At 53.8% G+C, this 18,004-nt stretch overlaps 2 protein-coding genes across 3 annotated transcripts in view; one reads left to right on the forward strand and one right to left on the reverse strand.

Annotated features, from left to right (window-relative positions):
- The window catches only part of Tle2 (TLE family member 2, transcriptional corepressor), a 15,003-nt gene extending 9,706 nt beyond the window's left edge, over positions 1–5,297 (forward strand). For both annotated transcript variants that reach the window (XM_029542202.1, XM_021205839.2), the window contains exons 13-20: positions 1,032–1,192; positions 1,695–1,765; positions 1,919–2,168; positions 2,378–2,625; positions 2,699–2,846; positions 3,684–3,834; positions 4,294–4,370; positions 5,080–5,297. In XM_029542202.1, coding sequence (XP_029398062.1) covers positions 1,032–1,192; positions 1,695–1,765; positions 1,919–2,168; positions 2,378–2,625; positions 2,699–2,846; positions 3,684–3,834; positions 4,294–4,370; positions 5,080–5,187 — 1,214 coding nt within the window. In that variant the 3' untranslated portion in view covers positions 5,188–5,297. The remainder of the gene's footprint in view (positions 1–1,031; positions 1,193–1,694; positions 1,766–1,918; positions 2,169–2,377; positions 2,626–2,698; positions 2,847–3,683; positions 3,835–4,293; positions 4,371–5,079) is intronic.
- Positions 5,298–5,723: 426 nt separating this feature from the next.
- On the reverse strand, positions 5,724–15,931 carry Tle6 (TLE family member 6, subcortical maternal complex member). Its single transcript, XM_029542413.1, has 15 exons — positions 15,892–15,931; positions 14,926–15,006; positions 14,028–14,089; positions 13,513–13,558; positions 11,100–11,165; positions 10,748–11,014; positions 10,391–10,466; positions 10,237–10,316; positions 10,118–10,155; positions 9,350–9,608; positions 9,015–9,262; positions 7,718–7,859; positions 6,715–6,868; positions 6,080–6,156; positions 5,724–5,958 (listed from the first exon to the last, which is right to left on the reverse strand). The coding sequence occupies exons 2-15, from the start codon at positions 14,968–14,970 to the stop codon at positions 5,854–5,856; spliced, it is 1,665 nt and encodes a 554-aa protein (XP_029398273.1). The 5' UTR covers positions 14,971–15,006; positions 15,892–15,931; the 3' UTR covers positions 5,724–5,853.
- Between the last annotated feature and the right edge of the window lie 2,073 nt (positions 15,932–18,004).

Below are 18,004 nucleotides of genomic sequence, written 5' to 3' on the forward strand. Positions count from 1 at the left end.
GATTCTACTAGGGAAAGGGGCCAGATAGATCAACACATGGAAGGAAAACAAAAAAAAAAAAAAAAAAAAAAAAAAAAAAAAAAAAAAAAAGATTCAGAGGTCTGCCAGCCTCTGTTAAGCATAGATGCTAAGCTAGCTGGGGGGGTGGGGGAACCCTCCCCCCTCCCCGAAATTATCATTTCTACCACATCTGGGCCTGGAGTCTGTGTTCCAGGCTGACTTTGAACTCAGGAGTCTGCTTGCTCTTGTATTATTCTGATAAGCTGGCTCATAGTGTAGCTACCTCTGTTCCTTTAGATTCGTGAGGCTTCTTATACAATTTATATTGCATCCTTATATTTTTGCATAGTTGAGCAATTATGTATTTTCAAACTTGGGTTTTTAGAGTTCTTTCCCACAGCCTTAAAGGCTGTCCTGAAGGTCCCTGAGTTTGCCATTTTGCTAAGACATTGGCTACACCATCATTCAGCTCCTGGACTCAGAGCTATCTGATTATCATGGAGTCACTACTGTTAACAGGGAGGACATTCCTTAAAGGAGGAATGTAATATCTGTCTGTTAGTATGCACGCAAGTCTTTTGGCCTTGGCAGCCTTTGATGCTCTTGGAGACCACATCTGCTGGCCCTGTCCCAGGGGCAGGAACCTTGTCAATCTGTCCCTACCAAGGCCATGCCAAAGGAAAAAAAAAGATAAAGGGCAGGAGAAGCTGACTGACTGAGGGCAGACCCCACATTTACCACCTGGACTGCTTGTCCCCGACCAGGTGCTGCCTGGCTCCAGGCTCAGCTTCTTTGTTGCTGCTGCTTAGATGAGGGCCCAGAACACCAATGTGACTTCCCCAGTTTAATGATTGTGAGACAAACATGTGCCTTCACTAGCTGTGTGACCTCAGGCTAGTTGCCCAACCTCTCAGAACCTTGGCTTTTCCTCTCACTGGGTCTGGGTTTTTGAAGGACTTTGTTCATCAGCTGAAGGACAGGGAAAGTGTGGTTTGGGTATCTGAGTGTGTGTCCCGGCCCTTTTCACTCAGCCCTGAGGAGTCCCCTGACCCTGTCCAGCCCTTTCACCTCGTCCTTCAGCCTGGGCTCCCACAGCACCCTCAACGGGGACCTCTCCATGCCTGGCTCCTATGTCGGCCTCCACCTGTCCCCCCAGGTCAGCAGCTCTGTCGTGTATGGACGCTCACCTCTGGTGAGTCCTTGGGGAATGGAGCACCAGGACGGTCAGCAGAGTTCAGAGGTCTGGGGTGGAGGAGGAGGAGGAGGAGGAGGAGGAGGAGGAGAAACCAACTCACTCAAAGAATAAGTAAAGAGAGGGGTTGAGACTGAACTCAGTGGTAGGGCGCTCGCCTGGCACGCACAAAGCCCCAGGTACATACCCAGCACTGTGTAAACTAGGCATGTGGTGCCAGCCTGTTACCCCAGCATTCAGGAGGCAAACGCAGGACAATCAGGAGTTCTAGGCCAGCCTAAACCACACATAAGTTAGCACTTGCCCTGCGGGCAAAACAAAAGGAATAAAGCTGGGTTAAAAAGCCTGGCCCAGGAGGTTACTTTTAAAAAAAATCCAAATAGCAATTTTGCAAGCATTTCTGCTTGCTTGGGGAGGGGCCAAGGGACAGAGAGGTGTGGACTGGGGCCTGGGTGAGGGGGTGCTGGGCCCCCCTGCCCTGGGACTCTCTGGCCTCCGGCAGATGGCATTTGAATCACACCCTCATCTCCGAGGCTCGTCTGTCTCCTTGCCTGGCATTCCTGTGGCTAAGCCGTGAGTAGCACGTGAGCTGGGCCATCTCCAGGGTGTGTGGGAGGCCCGAATCCCTTCTTCCTGGGAAGCCCCCCACCCCCCAGGTTACACCTTCAGTGCCTGTCACTGGCAGCGCAGGTGCCACCCACTCACCCGTCTCTGCGGCCTCTACAGGGCTTACTCCTTCCACGTGTCTGCGGATGGCCAGATGCAGCCGGTGCCCTTCCCATCGGATGCTCTGGTAGGCACGGGCATCCCTCGCCATGCGAGGCAGCTGCACACTCTGGCCCACGGTGAGGTGGTGTGTGCTGTCACCATCAGCAGCTCCACACAGCACGTGTACACAGGCGGCAAAGGATGCGTGAAGGTGTGGGACGTGGGCCAGCCTGGCAGCAAGACCCCTGTGGCACAGCTGGATTGCCTGGTGAGGGTGGGGTCTGGGCGGCTGGGTAAGGGTTTGGGGGGAGGACGCGTTGGGCAGGGTCTTTAGGGTTAGGGGGGGTTTATAAGGCTGGGTAGGGTTTGTAGAGGCTAAGCCAAGTCTTTAGGGTCAGGGCGGGGCCTACAGTAATGCATGGATCTGTGGAGACCTGGGGGAGTATCAACCCTGCCTGGCTCTTCTCGCCATGGTAGAACCGGGACAACTACATCCGCTCCTGCAAACTGCTGCCCGATGGGCAGAGCCTGATTGTAGGTGGCGAGGCCAGTACTCTGTCCATTTGGGACCTGGCAGCACCCACACCACGCATCAAAGCAGAGCTGACTTCGTCCGCCCCGGCCTGCTATGCTCTGGCCGTCAGCCCGGACGCCAAGGTCTGCTTCTCCTGCTGCAGCGACGGTAACATCGTGGTCTGGGATCTGCAGAACCAGGCCATGGTCAGGTGTGTGGGGCGGCCCTGGGGGTGGTGAGTGCACAGGTGACTGCAGTCTTGGACGCCTGCTCTCGCCCCGCAGACAGTTCCAGGGCCACACGGACGGGGCCAGCTGCATCGACATATCAGACTATGGGACCCGGCTGTGGACTGGGGGCCTGGACAACACCGTGCGCTGCTGGGACCTGCGCGAAGGCCGCCAGCTTCAGCAGCATGACTTCAGTTCCCAGGTGTGCTCACATCCTCGGCCTCCCCGGGGGTGCCCCTACCCGGCCCCGAAACCAGATAGGACACGGGGGTCTGTGGAGACACCTTAGTAGGTAAATTATTTGCCTCAATGACATGCGTTAAAATTCCTAGAATCCACATAAAAAGCCAGACATTATCATAAAAAGACCTGCCTATAACCCTGGGCATGCCGAGAGCTGAAGAGCCAGATTAGTCAAATAAGTGGGCTCCAGGTTCAGTGGGAGACTGCCTCACACACGCCAAGAAGCTAGATGTGATAACACGCCTTTAAAAAAGGATTTACTTATTTTATGTATATGAGGACACTGTAGCTGTCTTCAGACACACCAGAAGAGGGCATTGGATCCCATTACAGAGCCACATACGATTGCTGGGAATTGAACTCAGGACCTCTCTCCAGCCCAGGACATGTCTTTAATCCCAGCACTGGGAAGCAGAGCAAGTGGATCTCTGTGAGTTCCAGGGTGGTCAGAGCTGCATAGTGAGACAGTCTCAACCTCCCACCCCATACATAAATAAAAATAAAATAAAAAATTCCACTACTAAACTAATAAGAGTGACTCTGCAGCTTCTACCCGATCCTACTGACTCCCCATCAGTCAGAAGCAGGACAGTGCCTAGGCTCAGCCCTGAACCTTGAGCTACCTGTACAGCCAGCTCCCTCTGCCCAGAATCCCAAGGTCCTGTGTCCCTCTGATGAGTGCTAAGGTGTGACACCTGTCACTGGCCACCTTCTTGTCGCCATATGGGGCACCCCTGGGCCTTCTTCCGGCATCATGTGTGACCCCAGGGTCTCAGTGCTCTCTCTCTTGACCTAGATTTTCTCGTTGGGCCACTGTCCCAATCAGGACTGGTTGGCCGTGGGGATGGAGAGCAGCCACGTGGAGGTCCTGCATGTGCGCAAGCCTGAGAAGTACCAGCTCCGCCTCCATGAGAGCTGCGTGCTGTCACTCAAGTTTGCTTCCTGTGGTACAAGCCTGGGAGACCCCTTGGCACAGCAGAGGGAGGGCGGATGCATGGGGATGAAGCCTCGAGTTAGACAACGAATTACCCAGGCCTGCCCACCAAGTTGCTTATTCAGGTCAAAGCCAATTTAGATAAACGCACAGACACATACACACACAAAGATGGACCAGGTGAGGTGATGGTGAGGTGACTTGCATGCCTTTAATCCCAGCACTTGGGAGGCAGAGGCAGGTAGATCTCTGAGTTCAAGGCCAGCCTGGCCTATAGAGCCAGTTCAGGACAGCCAGGTCTACACAGAGAAACTGTCTCGAAAAAGACGGCTATCACAGACCCTCCACGTTGACTGGCAGCTCTCAGCTTCTTGATACTTCATAGTAGGTGGCTAATGGTTGGAGTGAATTTCTAAGGTTTCCTACCCTGGGAGTCACTCCCGTCTTCCTCTCTGCTGCCTCCCCTTCCCAGGACGCTGGTTTGTGAGCACAGGCAAGGACAACCTGCTCAATGCCTGGAGGACACCCTATGGGGCCAGCATTTTCCAGGTACTCATCTCCCCCAGAGGCCAGCTCTACATTTCCTGTCCTACTAGACACTTCCTGTGACAGAGTCCCACCCTTTGGGTCCCTCTGTGCGCCACAATGGATTTATTATAAGTACACTGTAGCGGTCTTCCAACACACCAGAAGAGGGCATCAGATGTCATTACAGATTGTTGTGAGCCACCATGTAGTTGCTGGGATTTGAACTCAGGCCCTCTGGAAGAGCAGTCACTGCTTTTAACCGCTGAGCCATCTCAGGGGCCCTAGGTGGCAATTTCTAGTAAGTCTGTGTGGATGTGCCATAGTGGTCTTTCACATTTCCTGTCCTTCCCACCACTAAAGACCCCAGGAGTCTCCAAACCAGAGCTGTACCATTATCAACCCTTATCATGTCAGGGATACCACTGCCCCTCCAGGACATGGTGACACGGATCTGTAATCCCAGCACTTGGAAGGATGGGGCAGGAGCATGGCTGGTTTGAGGGAAGAGGAAGAGGAGGTACTTTGCTGTGAAGCCATCTGAAGTTGAGCTGTGAGGAGTTAGGTACCATCTCTTAAGTCACCAGTCAGGCTAGCTCAGTCCCCAGCTACAAGGCCCTGGCAACAGTCACATCACCAGCCTTTGTTGTCCTCCAAGCCCCATGCTTCTGGTCTGTAAACTTGGTGGTAGTGACCATGTGGCCACCCCTCACCTCTCTTTTCTTTGTCTCAGTCCAAAGAATCATCTTCTGTACTGAGCTGCGACATCTCCAGGAATAATAAGTACATCGTGACAGGCTCAGGGGACAAGAAGGCCACTGTGTATGAGGTGGTGTACTGAGCCATCTGCTGCCTTTTCAGGTCACCTGCCCTGGATGGCTGGCCACTCGGGACAAGGGCCCCTCTGCTCATACCTGGCTTGCTCCCTCCTGGCTGGGTGGGGCTGGGGCACTGGGGAAATATAACACATTTATCAACTTGCTTTCTTTCTGTGTGTGTCAAGCGTACAGGTGAGGGGTCCAGCTGGGTATCGGCCTTCATTTCTCTTTGCCCCTATTTTCAGAGTGTGGATCTCACTAATGAGCCTGGCAGAATCCTCCCGTCTCTACCTACAGAGCTGGATCAGGGATTGAAACTCACTCCTTATCCTGCCTGGCGAGCGCTTTACCAACTGAACCATCTTCCTGGCCCTTTAAAACCAAACCAAACCAAACAGGGTGGGGGCTGGGCTGGTTTCTCAGTGTGGCCCTGGCTGGCCTGGAGCTCAGAAATCTCTGCCTCTGCCTCTTGAGTACTAGGACTAAAGGCAAACACTGAGAGTTGGAGGGCTCAGAGCTACACAAAGTTCTTTCATACCCTGGGTAAAGGACAAATCTCTGCCGTTTCAATCGTTTTATTACATGCGACTCGGGGTCTGCACACGCCGTGGGCCTCTCCAGAAGCACCGCAGACCCATCACACCCATTGCCATCCACCACTGTGCAGTTAGGGAGGGGAGCTGAAGTTGTCAGTACTTGATGTGGTACACCGAGGCACAGTCCCCGGATCCTGTGACCATGAGCCTGCCGTTCTCGGTCATGTCGAAGCATCTGATGGTGGTAGCCTCGGGGACCTGAGACAGCAGCTGAGTGAGCTCAGTTCCTCTCCACCCAGAGCTTCAGAAATGACCCCTGTGGGGATGATGCTGAGGGTCCTGCTGACAGAGCCCCCAGGGGCCCCCTGCCCATAAGTACCTGGAACAGTTTTGCTCCCATGGGCATGCTGTGGACCGTGATGAAGTTGTCCATACCGACACTCGCCCACCACTGGCCTGGGAGGAGTGGGGGGGGGGGACAGGGAGGTTACAGCAGACCCCACTCATTCACTAACATCCAGCAGCACCCAGGAGGCTGAGGCAGGAGGACTGAGAGTTTGAGATGAGAATGAGTCTAGGCTACATGAGACCTTGCCTCAAAGAACAAGGCAGAAGAACAACAAAGTTTTACTGTTTTGCCTTTCGTTATGTTTTGCCATCTGAAGTCTTTTATAGCTCAGGATAGCCTTAAACTCCCCAAGTAGCCAGAGAGGACTCTGAGCTCCTGATGATGATTATGCTGATAAAAGATGTTGGAGTGTGGACAGTGCCCAAGCCCTGAGTGGGTACAGATTAAATAGTAGGGTCCTCTGAGAGGCCAGTGGCCACAGTACGCGCCCATCCTCAGTGGACTGGTTTCCCAGACAGGGTTTCTCTGTGTAGCCCTGGCTGTCCTGGAACTCACTCTGTAGACCAGGCTGGCCCTGAACTCAGATCCGTCTGCCTCTGCCTCTGCCTCCCCAGTACTGGGATTAAAGGCATGTGCCACCACGCCCAGGCTCAGTAGATCCTTACCATTTGGGGAGAACTTGAGGTCTAAGATGGTATTGTCCCTGGTGTCCACAGTGAGCACTTGGTTCCTCTTGCTGCTGTTGAACAGGCATTGCTGGCCACCGGCCAGGCCCAGCAGCAGCCAGTCTTCGGTTGGACTGTGAGCCAGGCTCATGATCTGGGTGGGCCAAGCAGAGGTAGCAATCAGACCCCAGCTGGGCAGGGAGGCTGCAAGGCCCCCGCCCCATGATTCACTGACTGGCCGTGGCCCGACTATGTCTTTTTTTTTTTGGTTTTTTGAGACAGGGTTTCTCTGTATACCCCTGGCTATCCTGGAACTCACTCTGTAGACCAGGCTAGCTTTGAACTCAAAAATCCACCTGCCTCTGCCTCCCAAGTGCTGGGATTAAAGGCATGCACCACCACTGCCTGGCCTGACTATGTTTTTTATATAGTCTCCACAACTTCCCTTTGTGAGGTGCATGAACTTTACAGGGTTAAATATGGCAGTGACAAGTCTGTTTCCCTTTTTTGGTTTTATTGAGACATGGTCTCGCTCCATAGCCTAGGCTAGGCTGTAGTGACTTGTCACATAGCCCAGGCTGGCCTTGAACTCCAGCATAAAATATTTGCAATGATAGTCTTTGAGCCCAGGCTATCCTTCAGGTTCCTGTGTAGCTGATGACCACCATGAACTTCTGACCCTCCTTCCCCAAGCTCCCTAGTGCTGAGTGACAGGAGTGGTGGTGGAACCCAGAACTTGGGACAACATTCTACCCCTAGATCCAGATCCTTCTCCACTGTGTAGCCCAGGATGGACTCACTTTTTCATCCTCCTGCCTCAGCTTGAGTACTGGGATGACAGCCTTTTCCACCATTGTCCAGTATGACAAAAGGTATTTTAAAGACCCCTGTGACTTCTCAAAAATCCCTTGAGTTGACCTAGGCTGTTCCCTCTCCTGACACTGAGTGCACCTTGTCATTTTACCCAAAGGCCCACGCCTGTGCAGCCACCCTTTCTGTGCACCTGCGACTGGAACGGATACTCCAGTGACACCTTGGCCATCCGCAGGTCCCAGCATCGCAGGCAGGAGTCCAGACCCCCTGTCCAGACACTGTCATCTTTGACCACAAGGTTCTTGGCCGAACTGGTAGGGCCTTTGAGGTTCCTGGCCAGAGAGCAAAGGGGTAAGCCTAGGCTCGACAGTGTGTCTAAGATCCCCTCGAAGCCCTGGGACCAACCCGAGGTACTCTAACACCTTTGGCAAGAAGGGGGCAGTGACATCATCCTAAAGTCCCTGCCTCTAAAAGGTAATGTTCCAAAACAATACCTATAAATCCAGTACTGAGGAAGTTGAGGCAGGAGGATTGCCATGAGTTCCAGGCTAGGCTGGGGTACAGACCCTGCCTCAAAAATGAGGGTGATGGAGAAGACCCAAAGCTGGCTGTGGTGACTCACAGTTGTCATCCCAGCTACTCGGGATTAAGAGAGGGTGACTGCAAGGTAGAGCCCATCCTAGGCTACAGAGCAAGTTCAGTATCATCCCTGAAAACATCACCTGATCCGACCTTAAGATAAAATCTGAGCAGGGCTTGGCAGCACAAGCCTGTCACCCCAGCACTCTGGAGGCAGAGGCAGGTGGATCTGAGTTCCAAGGCTAGCCTGGTCTACAGAGTGAGACCCTACGCCAGATAAAATGAATAAAAGTAAAAGTGTTGATGAGATGGGTCCCAGGGTCACTCAGTGGGAAAAGGAGAGCCGAGGTCCAGGAACCCACTTGGTGGGAGAACAGGCTCCTGCAGGTTGTCCTGAGCCTCTGTTCTCCCTTGTCCTACAAGAATTAAAATGAGCTGGGCAGTGGTGGCGCACACCTTTAATCCCAGCACTTGGGAGGCAGAAGCAGGCGGATTTCTGAGTTTCAGGTCAGCCTGGTCTACAGAGTGAGTTCCAGGACAGCCAGGGCTACACGGAGAAACCCTGTCTCGAAACAGAAACAAAACAAAAAAACAAAACAAAAAACCCATGTAAAACAAGAATTACAAACAAGAATTACAAATAAGCCAGGCATACACAGCACTTGGAAGGTGAAGGCAAGGTGAGGAGAGTTTACGGTATCCTCTGTGCTTCAGGACAACACTTAACCCTAATCTAAAGGCAAACAAGCAGGCTGGGGGCACGGTCAGGGATAGGGTAGAGTCCCACCCAGAATGCCCTAGGGAGGGGGCTAGGTTGTGGCCCCACTCTGGGGGAGTGGGGTTTGGGTAAGAAAGGGTTCAGGACTTGCAGTCCACAGCTCACAGTGCATCTGTCCCTGTGTCTGCACCTGACTATTTCCTGAGTCCGTAGGTCCCATATCCTGACCGTGCCATCTGCGAAGCCGGCAAGGGTCATGTTTTCCTTTGTGCTGGCCAGCGTCTGGCAGGCCAGGCCCTCGCAGGGCAGCTGGCACTTCTCATACAGGGATGGGGCTGCCAGGTCCCACACGATCACGCCAGGTAAGTTGCATCCACCCGCGAACAGGGTCCTGCTGTTGGAGGACAGCAGGCAGGTGCGCAGGTACGCCCTGTCATCCTGCAGAGGATTGTCCCAGCAAGTGAGGGTCAGCCGTGGCTCTTCCAGCACCTCCCATCCCCAGCACCACCATCCCTGCCCTGTCACCTGGATGTTGTACTGCAAGTGGCTTTCAGGGTGTCTGTCCTCAGCCACCTGGCTCATGAGGTTCCACACCTTGATGCCGCCGTGGCTGCAGGTGAAGACGTGCCGTGAGAAGGAGCTCACGGCTATCACCAATAGCAGCTCCTGGTGCTTCAGCACGCGCACCTTTTGCAGTGTTTGGGGGACAGTGAACTTCTCCAATTGCCAGAGTGATGTACCAGGCCGATTCCAGCTGCTCTCTAAGACTTCAGAGTCCCAGGACCTAGGGATATGGGACACAGACAAGGGTCCCTCTACCTCTTGAGTGCTAGGAGCCAGGCTCCAATCACAGTCTTCAGTTCTTGCCATAGCCACACTTGCTTCCCTACTCTGGAATGCTTTGCCCAAGTAGACATTATAGCCCCTTCTCCAACTACAAGACTCTGAGAATCTAGGTTGAGAGTGAAGTGAGAAGTTCCTTCTTTAACCCTTTGTAAGTTGTTCTTACATTTACTCATGAGCAGCATGGGGGCTGGGGGGGGAGGGGAGGCAGTACAACCTGAGGGAACCAGTTTTCACTTTCAACTGTGTAGGAGCCAGGGATCGAACTCAGGCCTAGGCTTGGGAGCAAGCACCTTTACCTGCTGAGCCCTCTCACCAGCCCCTCCATCTTCCACCACCAGTTAAGGACCCAGAAGAGGGAGAGAGCCAGGGAGCCAGGGTGGGGTGGGGGAGACCAGGGTGAGGTAACCCTGCTTTCTCCCTGCAGAGGCCAGTGGAACAGACACTCACAAGGGCTTCAGAAACTCATCAGCTCTTCCAGAAGGTTCCTGTGGTACAAAGGAAGAAGCTGCATCTGCTGGTGTGTGGCCTCCCCTCCCTCCACGTCTGCATCCAGGTCTCCCACTCACCTGGGTCTCTGATTGGGGCTGACTGATGTCTTGGTAATAATCTAGATCATCTGAGGGAGACTTGATCAGGAAGGGGTCAGCTGTGTGGAGGAGACAGGATTCAGGGGTGACCCAGGAACTATGGCCCTGCCCTCCGAGGCCCCACCCCTCTCACCAGAGTCACTCAGGCTGTTTCTGTGCCTGGGCTGAGGTTCCGGTTTAGAGTCACACACACCTGAATCTTTGCTTTCCTGGGAGACAGAATTGGGTCAGATGGGGGACAAGTCACCTGGGGGGGACCCTAGCAGATGCCTGGGGGTCCCTGGCTTCAGCGGGGATCTTCCTGAGGGGTCAGGGTGCAGGGGTGAGGAAGGAGGGTACTGAGGGAACACTATGGGGTAAATCCTTTGGGGTTCCAGTCAAGGGTACTCACCAATTCCAGCAGCTTCTCTGTTGCCATGACAACAGGCAAGGGGGGAGGAGAGAGGGAAGGAGAGGGAGAGAAAGGCTTGTGTCTGGGAGTTCCCCTCACCTGTGAGGAATCTTCATCCCCCTGTTCCTGTTGGTTCTTTTGGCGGCTCTCCACGAACACTCTGCAGAGTTCCTGGATCAGGAAGCCTTGCCAGAACTGGGGCTCCTTGTCCCACACGGGCTGTGGATCCGGGGGCTCACCAGTCTCCGAGAGGAGCCGACGTCTGGTGGGCAGCTGAGGCCCTGGGGTGGTTTTGAACTTGGGGTGCTGGGGGGCTGTAGGCTCTGGGACCTGCTTGTCTTCTTCCTTAGCTGAGTTCTGGGTGGTCTGGGCACAGTCCGTTGGAGCCTCATGAGACACATGACATGGCCAACTGGCGCCTGCTCCCTCCAGCCCCAAGACCAATACTCACCTTGTTCCTCTCCAGGATGTCTGGGGTCCTGCTGAAGAGCTCTACCACCTGGAAGAAGTTTTCTGCCTAGAACAAATAAGGATTGAGCCTTGCTGAAGGCATGGATGTGGGGAAGGGGAGCCTGTGCCAAAGCTTGGCACTAGGTAAGCTCTTCACTCGAGGATAAACCACACCCTATACATCCAGGCATGGTGGTGCACACCTGTTCACCCTTCCCCTCAAAAGCTGAGGCAGGAGGATCAGGAGTTCAGGGTCATCCTTGGCTATATACCGAGTTTGAGTTCCCACCTCAAAATACTTCAAAAAGAAAAAAAGAAAACCAGTACCGCCATCATTAAGGGCTTAGGTGTAGCCCTTGATGCACAGAGCCCTGCCCCTCACCCCCAGCAAGGCCCCTAAAGGATTTAGTGTTATTTTGCACATTGGAAAACTGAGGCCCAGAGACTCAAACAGCAGCAGCAGCAAGCAGCCAGGCACTGTTTTTAATTTAGCCCTGCTCCTCCCCTGGGAGCTTTTGGAGAGCACCCAGGATGGAGAGGGGTGCACCTGAGATGGAGCTGGAAGGCCCCGGGATCTGCCTCCCTGGGAGGCGATGATGGATTGCTGGGCAGCGTCAGCCTGGGGCTGCACAAAGCCCAGGGGAGCCCTCACAATTTCTCCTAACTCATTATTGTGCAATTTACTGGCATTCTAGTGTGCCTGGAGCTGTGTGAATGGGGGAGAGAGCTGTTGCTCTGGGGGGTAGGGGGTCTAGAATGGGGGGGGGGTGACGCTGGCACAGCAGGGACTGGAAAGTGAGGCTCAGGGGCAGTTAAAAGCCTGGGAGCTTGGGAAGCCTGGCGCTGCGGGAAAACTGCCCAGGATATCATAGGCTACAACCAGCTCCCCACACGTACACACTTCAGACAGTGGCCGCCCCCCACACGGGTCAATCATTCCCTCCCCCTTCACCCTCGCTTCGGCTGTTGCTGCACTTGAGACCTAATTATTCCCCACCCCCACCCCCTTGGTCAACCACAGCCTTCTAGGGCTCCCACTGCCCACAGGGTCAACACTTAGAACTCCGCGCAGCCTCAAAGTCCGAGTCTCCCATCCCCGCCTTCCGCCTTGCTCCTCCCACTCCAGGCCCCATCCCTGCCTATGGGCTTTGCAGAGGGGCTGTTCCTCTCCCAGACAAAAGCATCCATTCTGCCCCTGCTGACCTACTCAGTGCACCTTCCGGTCCACCCTCAGCTGTAGTTCACACTCCAGCCCCTGCCTGGAGCTCTTGGCTCCCATCCTGGGCCCCTCAAATGTACCCACAGCTTCCTTCAGTCCCCAGTCTCCACTGGCTGATGGTGGCAGCTGAATGAACAACTGTGTTCTGGTGGCTTCCTGTTCCCCCGCTGCCCACTCCCCCCTTGGCCCCCGCTAAGCTGCACTCTTGGCTCTGGCTCCCCGCCAGTGACATCTGGCCTTGGGCAGCGCCGCCTTCCTGCCAGTGCCCTTGAGAAAGGGGCCAGGTGGCAGGGGAAAGGCTGCTGGGGATACACGTGCCTTGGCTTGGGCAGGGAGGGGGTGGGGGAGCGGGAAGAGCCGGGTGCCCCTCCACAAGCCTATCCTCTAGTCATGCACAGGACTGGTGGCTCCTTCCTGTGTCTCGCCTATGCAGGAGCCCTCAGGGCACCTGGGAACCAGGCAGGCAGGATGCTCTACAGCAGGATGTGTGGACCCTAAATCAACTCCCTCCCTGACTCTGTCCCCATTGCTCTGCAGCCGCCCCTACTTCCCTGGAATCCTCCTGCCAGAGGTGGACATGGCTCCCATTCCCTGCCCGCCCGCCTCTGTCCTGCCAGGGGAACTGTACCTAGCTCCAGTCCTCAGTTCACCTGTGTGTGATGATGTTCTAGGGCGGGCTGGTTTATAGTGGACACCTGAAGTCACACAGCAGGTGAGAGGTAGGCCTCAACAAGGAGTGACCCTGAGCAAAGGTTGTCTTCACCTCTTTGAGACTATTTTGGAGACAAGAGTCCCAACACAGCCTGGCCTGGCTTTGAACTCACTACAGCCAAGAGTGATCCTCTTACCCCCCATGTCCCCAGTGCCAGGGTGACAGGTGTGTGCCACTTTAAGAGTCTAGCTTAGCTCCCCCCCCCCCACAGGGTTTCTCTGTTTAGCCCTGGCTGGCCTTGAACTCAGAAATCTGCCTGTCTCTGCCTCCCAAGTGCTGGGATTAAAGGCGTGCGCCACCACGCCCGGCTTAGCTTAGCTTTTAAATAACTATATTGTTTTTAATGAAAAGCCAAGCTTAATTTTCTTGCAGTCCCCGGGGGCCCTGCCTGCCTCCCTCCTGCCCCAGGGACTTTTGTACAGGCCACGCCTTTGCCCCACCCACACCCCAGGTACCCCTTGGCTGCCACCAGGGTGGACTCACCAGGCTGAAGATGTTGTCTAGGTGAACCATCATTTCAGAGAGGATGCTAAGTGGGGAAAGAAATTGAACATTCTTCCAGAAAAAGCCCCGCATTTACCCTAGGGTGGAACCCCAAGAGGATGAGCCGCCTAATCTATAAATGAAGGGGAAGATGCCATGCAAACTCTCAAGACCGACCCTGGGATTTGCCCGTGTTAGGCAGGCAGGCAGGTCGGTTTTTTATTATTTTTATTTTTTATTTATTTATTTTGCCCTTGAGCAATCTCCCAGCCAGCAATTACTTGAAGACAGGTTTGGTGGCTTAGAACTTGCCATCCTCCTGTCTCAGCCTGCACCACTACAAAAAACAAAAAAAACCAAAAACAAACAAACAAACAAACAAAACAAAACCCGGGTTTAAAAACAAACCCAAACACTTCACTGGAAACCAGGCTGACTTCCCGCTGTCCAGGCACGGCTGGTTCTTTGGGGACAAGGATCCGTCCTGCAGATGTGGGGCCCTGAGAAACCCTCACCTGTTGAACTCCTCCGGAAGCTGGTTCATGATGGACAAATACCGACTGGAGAAGGTAGAAGGCTGGAAAGGTCAAAGGTCAAAACTATCAAGACTGCATCGCCCTGAAGTCCCAGGTGTGGAGTCATGCCTGGCTTCAAGCTCTGGGTCTCTTTAGGCACGGTGGAACATGGTAGGACCTTCTAGACCCTGGAACAGTGGTTCCCAACCTTCCTAATGCTGTGACCCTTTAGTACAGTTACTCATGTGGTGGTGACCAACCAAATCATTACTTTTGTTCCTATAACTGTAACATTACTAGTGTCATGAATGCAAAAAGCTGACATTCAGGATATAGAATCACCAAGGGGTTGTGACCCACAGGTTGAGAACCAGTGCCCTACAGTCAATTTAGTACACAGACTTCTGACATTACCTTAACTTTTAGAGAAACAAGGAGGGAAAAGAAGGGGGGGATATATACCCCCACCCCCCAAGAAAGGGTCTATGTAGCGGATTGTTCTGGAACTACCTAGAGCTGTCTGTCCTTGAACTAAAAGATCCACCTGCCTCAGCCTTCCAAGTGTGGGGAGTTAAAGCTGGGCACCAAACTTTAATCACGATATAGTGTTAACACATGGAACTGAAGATCCACCTGCTAGGAGGCTCAGGCTTGACCACACCAGGTGAACAACTCGCATTAATAATCACCACTTGATTGACATTGGGAAAATGTGGGCCGGGTCTGGTCTATGGGGGTTTTCACCTGGGCTGTCAGGGGTCACATGTGCAGACACTGAGGGGTGCAGGCTGGGGTGGGTGCAGGCCTTTCATCCTAGCTAGGCAGGATTGTATGAGTTCCAGAAGGGGGAGGTGGGGGACACCGTGAGACTCTGTCTCCCCTCACCACCGTTTCTCACCAAAATTCCACCAAAGGTGCCATTGCTCTGTCTGTGGGAAGTCATCTAGAAGATTCTTGAGGTCACAAATCAGATCAAGTCCTACAAGGAACAGGTATAGGTTTCTGGAAGGCAGAAAAGTCAACCCCCCCCATCCCTGTATCCTCTTCATCGTCTGGACCCAGCTGGGGAGGAAACCCCTTCCCCATCCCCATGTCCTCCGTGTTCCCTTTCCCTAAGCCCTGGCTTTACTACTACTAAGGTTTCAGACACACACACACACACACACACACACACACACACACAGAGCTAAGCACCAGGACCTCATTAGTATCTCTTCAAATACCAAGAATAGAGAACCAGGCACCTCCACTCCCTAGCGGGAGCAGCCAGAAATGTGGCTAGTCATGGATGGTTTGCCAGGCAGGCCAGGCTGGGCGGTGGTGGCGCACTCCTTTAATCTCAGAATTTCTGAGTTCGAGGTCAGCCTGGTCTACAAAGTGAGTTCCAGGACAGCCAGGGCTATAGAGAAACCCTGTCTCGAAAAAAAAATTTTTTTTTGCCAGGCGTACTAGTTAAGCCTGTTTGTGATGCACATATATACGCTCAGGCACACGCTTAAAACATCTTTTAAAAAAGAATAAAAGAGACAAGAGAAACGACACTTGGTTCACTCCCAAATCATTCAACCTGGGTAAACTCCCCGCTGAAGTCGGTTTTGTGAGGGTCTACACCCCTCCCTCGGGCTCCCTCTTCTCCCCACCCGCGCAAACCGCCTGCAGGAAGCGGGCTGCCCTCACGCACCACCACTGAGGTCAGGGAGGCCCCAGGGATCCCAGAGGAAGCCTCCGAGGTCAGCCAGGGTTAGGCCAGGAGGAAGCCCCTCCTGCTGGGCCCCGGGCCATTTGACCCTTCTCACCCCGCCCCTCCAGCCCAGGCCACGCCCCCACTGCGACCACACCCACACGCCACGCCCCCTGCACCCACCGAGGGAAGCGTGTCTCAGGGCCCAGGCCACGAGTGCACGTGGGCCCCGGACTCAGCGAGCCGCCCCTGCAGGCTCTGACCAATCAGGAGGCGGTGAGCCCACGTGGGCTGCGAGCCAGGATGCTCATTGCTCAGTTTGTGGCCGTGCTGTCAATCACGGAGTTCCTGCTTCGGCTTAACCCTCGCGTTCCAGGTGTGGCGATTCGGGAGCTGGGAGACTTTCAGAGTATTTGGTGAAAGTCTGATTATTTGGGGCATTCGAGACGGGTCAGCAGGCGAAGGTGATTGCGGCCTAGACGTTTGATCCGAACTCGATCCCTGGGACCCACAGGGTGGACTGCGAACTCACTCTTGCACGCGCGCGCGCACACACACACACACACACACACACACACACACACACACTTTTCTTTAAAATCTTACTGAAACAGGAGAGTCAGGATTCATCTGCTGGCTCGCATGTGCCAGCGAGATGAATGTGGGGATAGTGGTCCTATCCCCGGCACCACTTGAACCTGGCTGGCATGGTCAGACACCTTCATCATTCCAGCACTGGGGAGGTGAAGGTAGGCAGGTTAGGAGTTCGAGGTCGTCCTGAGTTAAAGAGCAAATTCCAGCCTAGCCCGGAGTACAAGAGACCCTGTCTCAAATGAGAGAGGAAGGAGAGACATAGAGCACAAAGCCACACATGCCCAGACCCCCATATTCAAGGACAGGAAGTGAGGCAGACCCCTGAGCTCCAGCAAGGCCTCAGCCCCCAACCCCTGGCCCAGGATGGAGGATCGTGGAGTAAGCTGAGAGTGGCCCGGGTTAGAGTGGACTCTCTGGACCTCCCGACCCTCACCCCTACGCCCACTCCAGCCACAGATGGGGGATGTGAAATTAAACCACAGTGTAATCTTGCCACTTTGGACACGGAGGCAGGGGCGTGACGGTGAGTTTGGGGCCAGCCTGGTCTTCATAGTACAAGCAGGTGTAAAACAGAAAGGGCTGAGCTGGGCGTGGTGCGCACGCCTTTCATCCCAGCACTTGGGAGGCAGAGGCAGGCAGATTTCTGAGTTCGAGGCCAGCCTGGTCTACAGAGTGAGTTCCAGGACAGCCAGGGAAAGGGCTGTGAGAGGGCTTAGTGGGTAAAGGCCATTGCCGTCCAGCTTGAGTTTGATCCCCGCGACCCACACAGTATAAGGTGAGAATGCATTCTAATTCCCAAGAAGTGTCCTCTGTCACCCACACACCACACATGAACAAGTGATTGCAACTCGATCAGGCCTCTGTCACAGCAACTTTTCCTTCACTGAAAAGTATTTTAAGGGGGCTGGAGAGATGGCTCAGCAGTTAAGAGCACTGACTGCTCTTCTGAAGATCCTGAGTTCAAATCCCAGCAACCACATGGTGGTTCACAACCATCCACAATGAGATCTGATGCCTTCTTCTGGAGTGTCTGAAAACAGCTACAGTGTACTTACACATAATAAATAAATAAATCTTAAAAAAAAAAAAAAAAAAGAAAAGAAAAGAAAAGTATTTTAAGGGACTGGAGAGATGGCTCAGCAGTTAAGAGCACTGGCTGCTCTTCCAGAGGACCCAGGNTCAATTCCCAGCAACCACACGTTGGCTCACAACCATCTATAATGCGATTTGATGCCCTCTTCTGACTTATAGAGCACTCACATATATTAAATAAATCTTAAAAAAATATATTTTAAGGCCAGGCAGTGGTGGTGCACGCCTTTTATCCCAGTACATGACAGAGGCAGATGAATCTCTGAGTTTGAGGCCAACCTGGTCTACTGAGTGAGTTCCAGGACAGCCAGGGCTTCACAGAGAAACCCGGTCTGGAAACAAAGCAAAGTGTACAAATGTTTGCTTGCATGCACGAGAACCATGTGTGTGCCAGGTACCCTCAGAAGCCAGAAGAGGGCGTTGGATTTCCTGTAACTGGGGCAGACATGTGGTGCTGGGTCCTCTGCAGGAACAGCTAGTGCTGGTGACTGCTGAGCCAGCCACCTCTCCAGGCCATATACATATATACTTTTTCTTTTTTATCCTGGTCCTGCTTTTGACCCCAGGAGTTTTGCACATGCTAGGCCAGTGCTCACTATCCATTTCAGCC

This window comes from Mus pahari, chromosome 9 (assembly GCF_900095145.1).
Source record: "Mus pahari chromosome 9, PAHARI_EIJ_v1.1, whole genome shotgun sequence".
Taxonomy (NCBI): Eukaryota; Metazoa; Chordata; class Mammalia; order Rodentia; family Muridae; genus Mus; species Mus pahari.

Bases quoted from the DNA above. Each gene is read 5' to 3' on its own strand.
- Tle6 (XM_029542413.1), bottom strand. From the start codon at position 14,970: ATGACTTCCCACAGACAGAGCAATGGCACCTTTGGTGGAATTTTG. The intron at 10,156-10,236 runs GTGAGTGGGAGA...TTTGTACCACAG, and splicing joins AGCCCCAATCAGAGACCCAG to GAACCTTCTGGAAGAGCTGA. The intron at 6,869-7,717 runs GTGCACAGAAAG...TGGCCCACCCAG, and splicing joins AGTATCCGTTCCAGTCGCAG to ATCATGAGCCTGGCTCACAG.